Source organism: Anneissia japonica, unplaced genomic scaffold, assembly GCF_011630105.1.
Source record: "Anneissia japonica isolate Jap-2015-1 unplaced genomic scaffold, ASM1163010v1 scaffold324_len738069_cov173, whole genome shotgun sequence".
NCBI classification, from domain to species: Eukaryota; Metazoa; Echinodermata; class Crinoidea; order Comatulida; family Comatulidae; genus Anneissia; species Anneissia japonica.
Window position 1 is genome coordinate 612,901 of NW_022692196.1, and position 16,119 is coordinate 629,019.

Below are 16,119 nucleotides of genomic sequence, written 5' to 3' on the forward strand. Positions count from 1 at the left end.
GGATACTAGGGCTCTCGCGAGAACCAGGCCATGGTCATTTTTATATTTCACTAATTTTTCACCATGAATAATTTAATTTGCATTTTATACCTTATCATTTCAGGTTAATGAACTAAAAAATATGGCAAAAAAAAAAAAAAAAAAAAGGGAAGCCTACATTCATATTGTATCTCCAGTTAAAAACAAACACAAATCAGTGCTTCAAATTACAATTACAAACCACTGCAGACAATTTTCAAGAAACTGTTTTTTCTGCTTCATATCACACTGAATTTCAGAACTATTGAAAACCAAAGTCCAGTGAAGTTGAGGGATTTTGGGACCAATATTCTTATAAACTCAAACATTAAAATAAAGCAGTTGGAAGAGATATCATTCCAAATTTAGGAATTTATCAACCCAAAACATTCTTTGCATTCGAGTGTAAGCAACACTCAACTCTTAACCATAAAAGCTAACATGGGAAAGGGCATGAAAAGCGCCACACCAGTATTTCTTTTTATGGCCTTAGTAGCCGCATGTTCCTTTTAGGTACCTATTTCTTAAAATGATGTAAAGTTGCTGGTGTATTTGAACAGAATTGTGACTTCAACAAATCAAATTTTATGAATCATTATTACTCCATTTTCAAACTTTTTTAAATTTCTTCCATGCAATAAAGGCTCCTTTGTGTAATAATTTTCAATAGTACATGGAAAACTGTTACATTAATTACTTGTTGTATATCATAATATTTATCATAAAAATTACTATTACTACTATTTTAATAAATACTATTATCATTATTATCATATATGTTTATTTAGTCCATGTCCAGTTTGATCATGGGTTGGACTTTCATTCATTTGATGGCAGATTTTGAAGCTCCTTTGTCCTGAGTCAATTCTCAACTTAGACGTTTTGCCCTAAGGTCGCTATAGATGACTTCCTCCCATATTTTAATTGTTATCACTATTAGGCCAAGAAAAAAAAATTTGTGTTTGCCTCTTTTTGGAAAAATTTTTAAAAGTGGGTAGGTTGGTAGAAAAACTTTTTTTTTTTAAATACTAAATATGTGTTTACACATAAAAAGTAGAAGATACACAAATAATACTTGGGTCGGTTGGGCATGGCCAACACAATAATTTTTTTTTTTGCCCTCATTAAAATTCATGCATATGAATATCTTACCATGGTCGACATTTAACGGAAAAACATCATCCAACTTCTGTACCAGATCCTGAAGCTGAGCTTCTTCTGTTGGACAAAACCTAGTGGTATTGGCGGATGGAAACTGCAGTGCTGATTGGTCAATGAGATGAGGTGGGAGGAGTCTAGTTGCTTTGTCAGAAACATGAGGTTGACTTGGACGACTAGGTTCATGACTGTTTCTGGATCTAACCAGTGTCCTAGTTGCAGGCCTGCTGTCAATCATATCAATTCCTGGGGATGATTGGTGGGTTGGTTGATATGGAAACAGTCTGGGCGGGGCTGTTCTATCAAGCATGTATTGTGATGACAGCACAGTGGCTCTCTCAGTGAGTTGTGAAGCAGATTGCACTGGTTGTTCCTAGTGTATAACAAGTGAAAAAAAAAAATTACTAAAGAATAATACTTTTCTTTACAAGAATTTAGCAATTAGTTACATTTTTCAAATGTTTTCAATTTCTCATTATTTCTCTTAAGAAAATTCAGAGAAAACATTATACAGTGTATTATATAAAAAATATTGACATAACTATACTAAATTCTTTTCCATTAGCTTTCTGTGAAAAAATGCTGAGAGCCCACTCAAATTTTATCAGACTAGGTGCTGCATACATCATCAATATGTGTTTAACACTCTGCCTTTCAAACACGGAGATATCCGTGTTTAGTAACGCAACGCTTGTCAGCCAAACACGGAGATCTCTGTGTTCCAGATTTTTTTACAGAATCCGATAGATGGGGTAATTACCGACATGTACTAACAATTTGAACACTATATTTAGTCTGGACCGTAAGTATTTCACTATTTGTTTGTTTACATTATCATTGATCGATTAGATTTGCACTAAATCGCGATTATCTCAGCTTTGTTGTGCGAAATTGCTTACATCTCCAAAAGTGAGTCAATTTCATTTTACTGTTACAGGTCACAGATTGTGATTAGAATAAAGTGTTTGGTATCATTGTAAAGCTAAAATATTTGTAGTTCTTGTAGTATTCATTACATGTCAATCTGATTACATACGCTCTCTCAACAAGCTTCGGAAAAGTGTTAAAATTTGCCAAAAAATCTGGCGGTGGCTGATACTATTTTTTTAAACCCCTGGCGGTCAAAGTGTTAACACGTTCACTGCCAGGGATGAGCATACTCTTCCCACAGGGTGTTGCTGAGGGCGCCAGAGACGACTACTGAATACTTGTCAAAATCAGGGTAAAATTCTGGCATTTATTACAATCTTAACAGCTGATAGTTCGGGGAAGTTACTCCTAGACGGCAACGTACAAATAACGTATGTATGTTTGTTGTGTTGTGCTGCCGGCAGTACACTTGATTGCACAAGTGAGGGTACACTCTGAACATCATGCAAAATGGCAGAGGCGATAAAGAGTACTGTCATATATTTTGGCACGCAGGAAGGAACCTCAAAAAAAAAGTCTGGCAGTCAACATGTCATTATTATTATTAATGCTGGTAAAAATGTAATTTATTTATTTAGGAAAAACAAACAAATAATAATTCACTATTATAAAAAATGTGAATAACATAAGCATCTTGGCTCCTAGGCATCACCATGAATATAGTTAAGGTGGCTCTTCCAGGGAGTTAAAGTCAGTCAATCTTTCATCTAAAAATCCCCTGTTGGGCTTAGCCTGGCTATACAGATGTCGGGTTCATAAAATTAGTAACTCTATGCGGGTGCTAAGCAATAACCACACAGAAGACTTTATTCTAGATAAGAGAGTATTTATTTGGTACAAGTCAGCTTAAGCGTGCTTGACAATGCCACCGTGAACATGTGTTGAAAGTACTGATGACATTAAATATGCCTATTACAATATGAGAGTTATGTATTTATTTTTTTATTATAAAAAAGCTATACTATGACAAACATTGACAATATAACGTAAATAATATTTCTGGTATAAATATAACAAATGTAAAGCAATATGAATATTCATAAGGTACTTAACATGAAATGGTTAAATCACTACAATGGAATACCTTGGTCATTAAGCGCAGCCTTCTTAGCTGCAATTCCAACTGCTTGTTCTGTTCCTCAAGGACTTCTTGCCGGGCCTGCATCTCTTCCCGTTGCAATTGAAGCCATTCATACTCTGTGTCATCTTCGTTTACAGAGGATCCAATGGAACGTCGCTTCTCAATCTCTCGAAGTAGTTCCCTAGAAGACAATTATTGCAATATTGAATTGAATTTTCTTTTTGGATGATAACGATACTGCAATGAATGACAGTAGCCAGGGATGTACTGTAGCCAGGAAGGGAGGGGGGGGGGGAAACCGTCATGCCAGGTACGTAGTACCAAGCGAAGGTGGGACTGTTCCCCTTCCTACAACTGTTAACTTTTAAGGATTGTTTTGAGGGGCCAACTCAAAAATTGCAATATTTTGTCTGGAAATTGTTGTTTATTAACTGTTTGTTCGGTTTGTGGAAGTTGACTTTTATGTTCCTGACAGAATAAAACGTCTGGAATTCAAAATAGGGAGATCCGGTTTTCGGAAAGCATTTTATTAAAAGAAGAATAGGAATGGTTTTGAAACATAAAAAAAAGTTTTTCTGTTTTCTGGGCATTCGGAATTCTGAGATTCCACTCTTTTTTTTGTAGTTTCATTTTATTCATCATCATAACATAAACATTATTAAACATTATTTATCAATAATTAGTTGTGAATTTGAACATCAGTACGTAGGATAGGCTTTGCAGCTTGATTGGATGACTTCAAAAGACATCCATCACTGCTATAACAGGTCAGCATGGGTTGATTTCAGGACTGTAGCTGAAACTAAAAACTGCCGACGTAATAACTGGCGACAATTTTATAGCACTAGCGATTTTCATATTTTTTGCCGACATACTGTTTTCCTAATTTTGAGGGCTGGGCTCTCATGGCTTCACCCCCCCACCCCCACCCCAGAATACCTCTCTGACAGTAGCAAAACAATGAGTGTTTTCTGCAGAAGAAACATTTTAGTAGGTAGTAGTGCCACACATTACTTACATATTTTCTTTCTCAAGTAAGTTAATCATATCTTGTAGCTCCTGTCTTTCAGGTGACTGGTGGTCCTGAGATTTCAGTGCAGGTGAGATGGGTCTTGTCTGTGATGATTTTCTAGACTGATCAACGGGAGGTGGTGTCATCGTTTCTACTTCAGCTAACCTAATAAAAAATAAATAAAAAAAGGAATAAACTAGAGCAGTAACATACTGCTTACCTCCTCCATGTGATTGAATACCGAACAATACACATTTTGTGTATAGGAGATTCCATTTAAACTTCTTTCATGCTCAATTTTCCGTGAGCTTGTTCTTTGAACTTTCTTCCCAAAATATAATTATTTCTTTCCTATATTATTATGTACCATTCCATTAATTTTATGATCATCCATCTAATTTCTTAGTTTTTATGTAATCTTGCTAACAGAGAGACATACAGACAGATAGCGATGAATGCATAGCCTCCTTGCTGGAGTTAATAAAACAAAATATAAATACAAAGTAATTAGAACAGAAGTAAATATGAATATGTCAGAAAGAATTATAATATTCATTTTAAAAATGCCATTTTACAATCTGATATTAATATGAATTTTGTGTAAACATTCATCTTTTCTTCCTGTTGGAAATGTCAACATCCTGAGAGCTCTCCATTCTTGATTGGTCATCATTAGGCAGCACACGGCCCCACCACCAACACTCCCAGTATCTGATATATGTGTTAGCAGCCTGCATAGGCGAATCAAATGGTTCTGGTGGTGGAACAAATGTCTTCTTAGGTAAGGCCTATAAACCTTAGGGCTAGTGTCAACAATTGGCTCATTTCCACTATTATTAAAGAACCCAGCATATTATTCAAGACTAGTACAGGGTTACCCTGGTGTACAGCCCATGTTGTGGACGGACAAGAGTAGCTCAGACGAAAAGAGACCCATAGGGGAGAAAAAGAAATTACTGTTTGAGCTATTCCTTGCTTTGAACACTTTGAGACTATATAAATCTAACTATATTACATTAACAATCTTCTACATTAACAATGTAAATCACATAGGGCCTTGGTATGATTTGCTTTACATAAAACAAACATACTATTACTGCTATTTACTATTATTTTTACTATCATTATTATTATGACAGAAAAATTGAAGCAAGATATGACTATTTATTATAATTATTATGTTGATTCTTCTTACCTTCGGGTAAGTTGATTTAGGTGGATGTGCGTATCTATATCCGGTTGAGGACCAGTGGTTGGCATGCCGTAATCTGGTTCAGTACCGCCACTAATTGGCAAATACTTCTGCTTTATAGTGCGCCCTCGCTTTTTGCTCAGTTTGTTGCGAATGATCTTACCAAAGGCTCTAGCATCATCTTTAGAAGAAGCCTAGAAAACAAATATTTTTTTAAATAACTTGCTCATTATGAAGTGACATCAAAATTATCAACTTGAACATAGAAATTAGTGAATTTAAAAAATGTTTACCCATAATTTTAAAGCAAAATAATTATAGACATAAAAACACTTCCAGTTGACTGGAATTTAATATAATATTTTTATCATTATCCAGTGTAAACATCAGGGTACACATTTTTAAATTCAATAATTTGTATGGCTCAAATAAAAATAATTTGTATGTTGCTGTATAATGAGCTAGTTAATTTTAAAATTACTTTTTATTATTTTTTGTTGATTCCGGGGGAAAATAAATCTTTAACAAACAATCATACATCATTTGTTGAGAAAGACTGTAAGGAAAAAGCAGCATCAGTTTTATTGAAGCTACTGTTTGCTTTTTTTGCTTTTTTTCTACATTATGAATGTTATCATAATCATTATGTTTCGACCACATCATAATTTAATTCTGTTTTAAAACTTCAAATTAAATAAAATTATTAAATTCATTTACACACTGACCCCTAAGCAGTACTCCTGTGTCGGATGCGTGTACTTGTGTTTACCCGTTGTCCGTCCAGTAAAGAAACACTCTTGGCATAGGTCAAAGTTGATACACTTAAGGCACTTGTAACGCAGGCCATTGATTGGATAAGCTTTGCAGATGCAGCACTTTGATTGGTGCTTCACTGAGAGAAAAATGAAGAGTTATCATAGTAACAGAAATTTATTATAACGATATTTTGGAAATCACGTAATGTCTTGATTTCATGTCAAATTATGAAACTTGATAGGCTCGGCACCTCGCCCTGTGTGATGATTACTGCCTAAAATTTAAAGCCGAAGTTAGGTGGTCTTCTGTAAATATCTAGTACCCCTGCATCCACCCCTGCTAGGTACCTAGCCTCGGCCCAGCCGTACCAGGGAGCAACATTCCAAAGCCTGGCAAGAAGTTCTGATTATAAAAATTACCTCCATGTTCTTATCATATACAACAATTTGACATCTGTTCTATCTGTAACAAAATCCCTTTTAAGCAGTTTTGCATTACCAAATCTTTGATTATTTTCTCCAGAACGCTTGGTCCAAATCCACCTCCCCTCCAAAATGTTTTGCAGGATAAAATTGTACCACAGCCTACAGCTCGCAGATCGTCAATATAAACAAATGTATATCTTATCTTTTTGAAGAGTGTTTACCTGTCTCAGAGGCAGCAAGGCGGTGTAATGTTGGAAGCCATACGATTGTCTGAGGTTCTGCCAACATCCAGGACATGAATTGCTGGGAGTCGATGGTTGCTCCGAAGTTCTACAAAAATACAAGTCCCAATTTTTTAAGGAATGATGTTGGCTGACAGCTTTTAATGCAGTGTGTACCCAAAATAAAGATTATAATTTATAATATATAGTCCAGCAGCAGATTCAAGGGGGCCCAGCTGGCCAGTGCCCCCCTAAATTTATCGGAAGTTTAAAAAAACTTAGAAAAATAGAAAATTCTACTCAAATTTTCAGTCTAAGAGTGCCATTTCTGGCCATCGAGAGGTGCCATAATCATAAATTTTCTTACCGCAACCCCAACCATGGTGGGGCTGAGGTATTATAAACCCTCCATCTGTGAAAGTTCCACTTTGGGACCTTCTATTTCAAATTTCTGGATCTGCCACTGTAATCTGCTTTAACTATTCTATTATTACATGGGGTAAAACTACTTACATTTCCAAAGCAATTATCCACTGCTGCAGAGGTATTTTTCCCAAAAGCCTCGCTTTCAACAATAACATTTGTAATCTGCAATATAAAAATTCAGAAAAATTTAACATCAATTCTAAAAATCAGTAAATCACATGAATCAGTAAATTGAATTCAAGAATTCTTCGAATCTAAATCTCAATATTGTTGAGCCAGTAGGCATCATCAAATTTATATTGTACATTTGCCAAATAATCAAGAAATTGACATTTGTCAAAATCAAGAAATATTCAACCAATAGAAAAATCCAAAAAAAATTCAAAATGTCAATTTAAAAAAAATACTCTTCTACCAACCGTATTCAAAATATTTGCAGTCAATTAAATTCAGAAAATATATATCAACCTAACCAAAATTCAAAAAATGTATACACATTTTCATCTTCAATTTATCTCTACAAAGAATTTAAATTTATGCAGCGAAAATTTCAATATTTCCAGAAATGAATTATTTTTTTTAAATGTTTTTAACTGCAACTTTACCTCCATCATATCTTGTAGTAGTATGCTCAATGCCCTCTGACTCACATTCCCTGTCTTATCACTAATCTGCTCATAAAAGTCTTCAGGTAAAATAAATAATTATTTATAAATTTAAGAAAGTAAATGCAAAGCAAAATCATCCAAGTAATGCATTATGATCAGAGAATTCAGCTGTACAAAACAAAGTTCAGGAAAAACACTTTTTTATCTTTAGCTAATGCCAATTTCTTTAATATTAACATAGCAATCATTGATAATTTTAGTCCAATATTTATCATCAGCACAAATTTGGTGGTCTAGTCAAAAGCTTTACTACTGGGCAAATGCAGTTTGGAAAGGGCGCGGCACTCTCTAATGGCGTGAGCACCGCTATTGCTGGGTTCAGGGTACCTCCTTGGGGGACCGCGCTTGCTTGTCATGTCCATGTCCGGTGGTGCGAAATACTTAAAGTAAATTATGATGGAAACAACATACTGTACGCACTGTAATTCCAATAGTTACACTTGTAGCGGAAGATACGCAACAACCAACCACCATCTCGGTCTATATACAATAGACTTATCTAATCACTGGTTTCATTTTCAATGTTATTCTTTATTTACATTTCCTAAATGGAGCAAATTTGAATATCCTTAAAGGGGTATCCAAGGTCAAAAGGTCAAAGAGGGGTTAAGTACACCTGGAAATGTTACACCTGAATGTGAATATGCAAATTATCACTTACACCTGTATTTTTCAGTGATGCGTGCTGCACATAAGCAGACAATTCCAATCTTGACAGATATAACTCGAAGGCATCCAGTTCTTGCTCTAAAAATAACAATTTTATATATAAGATGTTCAAGTATTATATAATGATGTATAATTTCGAGTGATAGGCAAATACCACACATATATTTTTATTACCTACAAATGTAAGGATCTAATTATGAAGAACAATGCAATGATTGAACACCACTCCTAATTTTAAATGACCTGTATTCAAGGACCATACCCATCATTCCATTACTTGTCTTATAACTATTTAGGGATATGTAATGTATCTATAGATATGGAGTCTGCAAAATAGAGAAACTATCCATTACACTTGAATTTAAGTTAAAGATCGAGTCTAAGATAGATCAGTGCAATGATCGAACTCATGATTCTGGGATAAAAAGTTGTGCACCACACCCATATCACCATTACCTGTCATAAAGGTTAAGAATCCAGTTAAGGAGGAGATCCGAGCACTGATCAACTCTGACATCTGGGTGACCTCGCTCATGGCACATTGTAAAGATGTCGTAGATGATGCCGTACAGTTGCCCTACATCCATCACAGTGTTGTTGAGGAGTCGAAAACCACACTGATCAAATGCTATACGAATCATACGCAGATTCACGTAATCCACTGAAATACATGAAACCAGAATAAAGTAAGTACAGTTGGTGTCTTAACAAGGCACAGGTGCATGAAGCTTGCTTCATTCAACTTTATTTCAATTACCGTAAAAGCTTGAATAAAAATTTGGAGGCTTCAGTGCTTATTCGAGAGTGGCACTTATAAAAAAAATATAAAAATATATTCTAAGCCCAATCCCATGTTAACTCTCTCACATATTCCCTTAGTTCGGTAGACTTATCATAGGTCCTACGTCATTTTAAATAAATGTTTATAAATAAATGTTTATGTCTTCATCGTGATATTTATTCTTTTTAGCATTGCATACATTGTATCTAAAACCGTGTTTCTCAAAATGTTTCATTACACGCAGGGTAATATATACTCTCGATTAAGCTTTGCGCGCGATTATTCGAGTGTGGCGCTTATTCCAGTATTTACGGTATGACAGAATAGGATTTTCAGCTGTACTTACATCGCAAAACCTTTTGCAGTGTCCGTAGTTTCATTGCAGTTCGGTAAGCTGCGAAGCGAATACTCCCGAGCTCTTCTAACGTACATAAATAAATAAAACGATCATGAACAGCGTATATTATAAAATGATATAACAACTGAATGGAGTACAGTTCTGCTAATGTAAGCAATGTATCTCAGGAGAGACATGGGGTATGTTTGTTGTTTTTAGCTATCTGGGGCAGATTGCTATAATATAATCCTAAACGTCACTACTGGTCTATCATTATAGACCATTGCTAAAACCGCGGTCTAATCAGTTAACGATCTTAAATTTTAAAACCTACTCGGAGGAGGCTTAAAATGGTCTTAAATCATTTCCATCACGGTGTTTCAGGTACTAGACCTATGACTAGATCGTCAAACACCAAGAATCGAACAGCAAATATTACGCAAACTTTTCAGCGTCTGTAAAATCCAGTCTTTGTGTATTAATGTTCTTTTTTAATACATGTGCACTGTATATACATTAATCGAGTAAGCGTGAGGTATGTGTAACAGAGCCCTCAATTTTATGTTACCATGGAATGCTTGTTAGCGTTTCAATACTCATCATGGTCTAAGTGAAAACCGTTTAATAGCAATGGTCTTAGCAACGTGACTATCTAAGTGATAAAGCTGGCTTTATTCGAGTTAAGACTACCAATTACGACCGTTTTATAGCAATCTGCCCCAGAAATTCTAGAATCAAATGCAAAAATACTTATTCACCACTAGAACAACATGCCTGTATGTTCTTAAAATCCTGGATATTTTCCGTGGCATATTTAAATATTTAGTTTTTCTTTCTCATTTTTAAAAATATTTGTAAAAAATTTAGGAAGGGGGGGGGGGCCTGGGCCCCTATTGAATCCACCACTGGTAATGCAATTCCTTCATTTTATCCCACCACAGCCGGAGAGCACCCAAAGTATACTACCAGGAACCAATTTATAAATTTTTGGTGGAGGAGATGAATAGACATATTATACCTACCACAAGGAAACAAATTCAACAGCTACCAGTTGGTGGATTACATAGGAGGAAGGAAGGAAGCCAGTCCAGCCCTCTCCACTAATTTTTTTTTAAATTATAATAAAAATGGAGGGGGAAAATAATCCTCATATTTAAGCCTGAGAGTGCTATTTCCCGTCATCTAGAGGTGCCATACTCATAAAATTTCGTAACTCAGCCCCAACCATGGTGGGGATCTATCTATAAGAGTCCCTCGCTTGGTCCCCCTCTATTTTGAATTCCTGTATTTGCCACTGGCTAATGCTGTGCTAACCTCTCCCATATTATTATGCGAAATAGTAAACATTTATATATTATTATTTCCAACAGCATAGCTAGGTTGCAATAACTTACCTAGACTCTCCATAGCCTTCACCAGGTCTGGATGATCCCATTGTGTCTGCTCAGTAGAGTGACTGACAAACAAAAATATGGAACAATTAGAATCAACAATTTATGTATAATCGTTTGTACAATTAAAGTATTTAATCAAAATGCAGCTTTTAAACTTACTTTATGAAGTATGGTATTCCATTAGTAGTTGTTGAGCGATCCCATGTTGAATTCATCTGTGTGGAACAATAGTAGTCATCATGTTACACAATGAAATTTTTACAGACAGTAATGATAGCAGGTGATAGTCATAATGTAGCCTCTACGATCTGCTGCTCTGTATACAAAATAGTAAGTAGATTTCAAAAAATTTCAATGTGGATATACAGTACTGACTTTGACGTAAAAAGGAGCACCTTCTTAAAGGTTTGGTGAAGCAAGCGACACAGACCATCGCACGATTACTTCTTGAAGGTTTGGTAAAGCGCAAGCGACACAGACCATCACGGTTAGGAATCATATTACCAATGGTAATACTACTATTTTCCTGAATGCAAACCATTATCAAAATAATCCTAGGGCTATCCAAATTTATAAAAAAATAAAAAAGGTCCACATTTCAATTTTGCAAGGCTCCCAGACTGCAAAATAAGGCCTGCGCAGGAAATATATCCTATGCACAAAAACTATGAATAGAAATCTCTCTGCACTTTTTGGAAAATAAGGCCACTTTTCACGAAAATTAGGCTTTGACCTGATCTTAATATATTATAACTAGGCCTCATGTATTACTATTTTCCTAGTGATTTTCCGTGCAAAATTGAGGTGGATTTTGAAGTATCATTCACGCAATTTAAATACTTTACAATATGCAAAGCACCTTTGTAGTTTGAAAACTGATCAAGTAATTTGTTAGAATAGATATGCATTAATAATAATATTATAATTTGTCAGATTCGAAATTGGACAATAAAGTTTTTGCGCACTTTCAAAACTGCGCAAGAAAAATGTACACAGTTCGAAATAATTTTTAAAAATTGCACTTGTGTGACTTAGGCCTACCCTCGGGGCCTAGACCTATTATTATTATTATTATTAATTATAAATAATTATTAATTATTGTTTTGTTTTAAGTTTGAGGATAGGTCGGCCTCTTCTAGCTACTCTTACTTATGACTCAAATAGGCCAGACCTAGCCTAGCCTAATCCGTCGCGTCCAGTCTAGAGTATTACAGTATTACTGAATGGTCCTTCATAGCCTTTCCTAGGCCTACATCGTCTATCAGGCCCTAGGCCTAGCCAGACGGGGCCTAGTAGTAGTAGTAGGGCCCTCCCTAGTAGGCCTGCCTAGAGCCTGAGGGTAGGTCAGTGTCTACAGACGGCTAGGCCTAGGCCAAGGCCTTAGCAAGGAACCACTATTCCTATGCAGCCTAGCTAGGACAAGCCTAGCTAGCGCTAGGAGAGGCCGTAGCCTAAGTGCTGGGGATTCAGTTCTAGAACAAGAAGACACTTACAATAATTAACCTTCAGTTCTAGCTCTAATCATTACTTCTCTGGTGAAAACGATTTAGAAATCACGTACGCTGCGTCGTCTCTACTTTTGTGTATACAGTTGTTAATGTGGTAGCTGGTATGAAAGGCAAAAAAGGCCATATAAGGTAAATATTAAAGTATCGTCATAAATAAGGCCAAAAAAAAATGTTGTGTTGGCCACGCCCGACCTACCCAAATTTTATGAAATTAAGGGTCGGGCATTTTAGTTGTTGTTGTATTATTTGTGTAAGGCATAAACACATTTGGTTGTAAAAAAGAAGAAAAAATGTTTTCATTATTAAGGAATACTACAACTATGACGCCTGTATAAAGTTCAGCTTCAAACCAATTGGTGTTTGCTCTTCGGAAAAACATTAAAATCGTAGTAGTAGCAACGATTTTATCGTTTTTCAAGGATCATGACGTCATCTGATTTGATTTGTTAAAATATTTTGTTATCGTATACACGATAAATCGTTATCGAATCGTCCTAGTGTAAAAACTTCTCTTATTTCTTTTGCTTTATTATTATTTTCTTTTGGTGTGAGTCAGATGCGTATATACTTAAAATGTATGCCCTTAAATTTCACTACAACACATAACTACTATCAAAATGAAAGAAAAAAATATAATTTTACTGGAGTAGGAAATCAATATCTGACAATGATGTTGCTTCGTTTTACAGTCATTTGGTTGGGTGGGGAGTTGATTATTTGAGGAAAAAATACGGCGCTTATGGAAACAGATGAAAATTGAAGGAGTGCTTATAGGAAATTGGAAAATTCAAGGGGCATTTTTTTTAAAATCGAAGATAAGTGAATGGTTTTGGTGAAGAAAAAGTAATCGTCAAGAGAGCATGGCTCATGACAAGAATGTTGAGGTACACAACAGCAGATGAAATTGATGAAATTTGGTGTTGGTGTGGTGGTAAGCGTGTTGGCGATCTGCCAATTAAGATTAGCAGGATCATTGCAGGGTTTCTTGCTTAGATACGAGAGTGATAAGTCAGTTACTTTTTGTTGACTAAATGGCCATACAGTATTTTCATTTTTAGATAGGCCTATTAAATACTAGTAGTTCTAAATCAAAAAATGGTAGCAATAAAACAAGAACTGAATTACATCAAAACTGAAAATCATGTTAAACCTATAAATGGAGACTGAGAGCCCGACTGATGGATAGCTGGACTGACCGACCGACAATGCTAAGATAGATGCGAATAGTTGATGCAGAAAATTAAGTTGGTGATGTACGTAGTATGATTGATTTTTTATTTTTGGAATCGAGGGGCTCTTATTCAAAAGGGGCGCTTATTCGCGCGAGTACGGTACTTGTGAATCCGGATTTCGGGGGTTACAAAAAAAAAATAAGGTGACATGAAATTTCTTGATATTTACCAGGTCTAAATAATAATGAATTATAGATTATGGATTCACCTACAATAACAACAGGCACATTTTATTTTATTTTTTATAATTAAAGTATTTCTGTCTAATTTTTGGAACTAAACAAAATCAACGGATGATGTGATAACAGCCTTCATGCATCTTGGCACGACAGGCGCAATTTTGCTGGAACAATATCGTTTGGCAAACCTAGCTGTTACAAGTCTCTGTGTTTCGGAAACCGTTGGCCGAATACGAAAAACAATCTGCCTACAAAAAGAGAGCGCACTACAGGGGTTCGAAGAAGTCATTTCAGAGAGATCTGCATGGGTCGAAGGGTGAGGGTTGTGGGACTTTCACAGATGGAGGGTGTGAATCACATTAGCCCACCATCATAGTTGGGGTTGAGAAAAATAGATATGATTGTGGTACGTTTCGATGGCGGGAAACGGCCCTCTCAGACATAAATTTGAATATAATTTCATTTCTACCCCATTTTTCATAACTTTGCTCGTCCCTGTACTGTACTACTGATCTGGTTAAAGAATTCCTTACTTATTTAACTATATTTTGCTACACATAGTGATACACACACCAGCACTAAATTCCTGAATTTGCGGAGATGGGTTTACTTCCGGGAGATTATTGCATGCTTGCAAGGGTGCGGGAGACCGTCTTGATTTCCCGGAGACTCTTGCGAGTTCGGGTAGACTTTGGGACCGCTGAAGTGTCAATGTTTCTGTCAGGGTATATAACTTACAATTGATAATACTTTCTTGCTGCTTAAAACCACCTAACATAGAGGAAACTGAGAGGTGCTGGACACTAGGGTTTTTATGAAAATAGTATTAGATCACTCTATTTGTATTATCATCTGAGGTCCACACTAGTTTCTAACAATTTGATATTAGGCCTACTATAGCTCTCAAATAGGCAGTCATGTTTCAGCTAATTTACTTTTGTTTTCTTTACTGTCAATTATGTAATATTGTTTTAGCCTCGACTCAGGATGATGATGTTGGACAGAGAATTATTTACCTACTTTTAATTTTTTTATGAGAAGTGCATATTATTATGTGAATCAATTATCTACTATCTGACATTATTATGATTTGATGTGATTTGTTTCGAAATTCTCACAGATAAACACAACAATTAGAAAATTTGAGGAACCCTTAAAGCATTTCTGCTTGTTTCTGAACATTGAAATAATAAGAAATAATGCTACAATGACAAAATACAAAAGGCCTTATCCACAGCTCTCTGTATCAGAAACATTTCATGTCACTTTTTGTTTTTCTGCCAAATGATTTTGTTTAACCCTAAACTCAGAAGTACCAGGATGGTCTCTGGTGGGGATAGTTTCACCTATTAAATCGTTGATTGTAGATAACAGACTATGTTATGATTAACACTTTCTTTAAGGAAAATTGCTCCCAATCAGGCAATCTAATTTCATAATTATGTTTTCTGTTAAATGATTTTGTTTTTGGCCCCGGAAGCTATAGTCTATACAGTAAAGGTTCTACACAACAAAAATGATGATTTTCCATTATTTCATGAAAAAACCAATAAACATGAATAGAAATGTTTCTGTTAACAGTGTCAACTACAAACAAGAATCTACAAAGTATATTAGAACTGAGAAATCCAGCTAAATTTGTACAAAGAACTATGAAAATAAACTTTTCACCAATAGAGGGCAGCAGACAATGACATTTTTAATGGCGGATATCTCTGTTACTATTCATTTTTTTATATTAGTGTAATGGGAAAAAATATTCAGTGCATTATTTCCTTTCCAATGATACCATATAATGATATGTTTGACTAGATGTGTCCGCCATCTTGTTTTTCAAGATGGCGGCCAGTTAACCTTCTCGAAAAAATTGGCACCAACATTTTTTTTGTTCTATAAAATTCTTGGAAAAGCGTTGTTGCCATAAATTAAGATGAATTGCGAACAAAAATACATAAGCTCCTGCACTACATATTATAGTAACTTGATGCCTATCATTCAAATAAGTAATAAAAATTCGCCATAATTCGTCAAATATCCGTGGCTATCCCTGGACACCCACCGGGCCCTAAGCGATCCCCAACCAAGTGAGACTCGATTCGCTCAACTATCCCCCCCCCCCCCCCCGTCGGGGC

General features: G+C 35.6%; 1 protein-coding gene across 3 annotated transcripts in view; it reads right to left on the reverse strand.

Annotated features, from left to right (window-relative positions):
* LOC117100183 (dystrophin-like) overlaps positions 1-12,690 on the reverse strand; it is a 17,185-nt gene extending 4,495 nt beyond the window's left edge. For 2 of the 3 annotated variants that reach the window (XM_033239774.1, XM_033239772.1), the window contains exons 1-14: positions 12,562-12,690; positions 11,228-11,283; positions 11,069-11,130; positions 9,684-9,758; positions 9,013-9,217; positions 8,549-8,634; positions 7,825-7,904; positions 7,307-7,381; positions 6,794-6,902; positions 6,117-6,283; positions 5,395-5,585; positions 4,206-4,364; positions 3,191-3,368; positions 1,171-1,549 (exon numbers count right to left, since the gene is read on the reverse strand). In XM_033239774.1, the coding sequence (XP_033095665.1) occupies positions 1,171-1,549; positions 3,191-3,368; positions 4,206-4,364; positions 5,395-5,585; positions 6,117-6,283; positions 6,794-6,902; positions 7,307-7,381; positions 7,825-7,904; positions 8,549-8,634; positions 9,013-9,217; positions 9,684-9,758; positions 11,069-11,130; positions 11,228-11,283 (1,822 nt within the window). In that variant the 5' untranslated portion in view covers positions 12,562-12,690. Of the gene's footprint in view, positions 1-1,170; positions 1,550-3,190; positions 3,369-4,205; positions 4,365-5,394; positions 5,586-6,116; positions 6,284-6,793; positions 6,903-7,306; positions 7,382-7,824; positions 7,905-8,548; positions 8,635-9,012; positions 9,218-9,683; positions 9,759-11,068; positions 11,131-11,227; positions 11,385-12,561 lie in introns of all 3 variants that reach the window. The other variant, XM_033239773.1, reaches the window with a different exon arrangement.
* Positions 12,691-16,119: the final 3,429 nt, after the last annotated feature.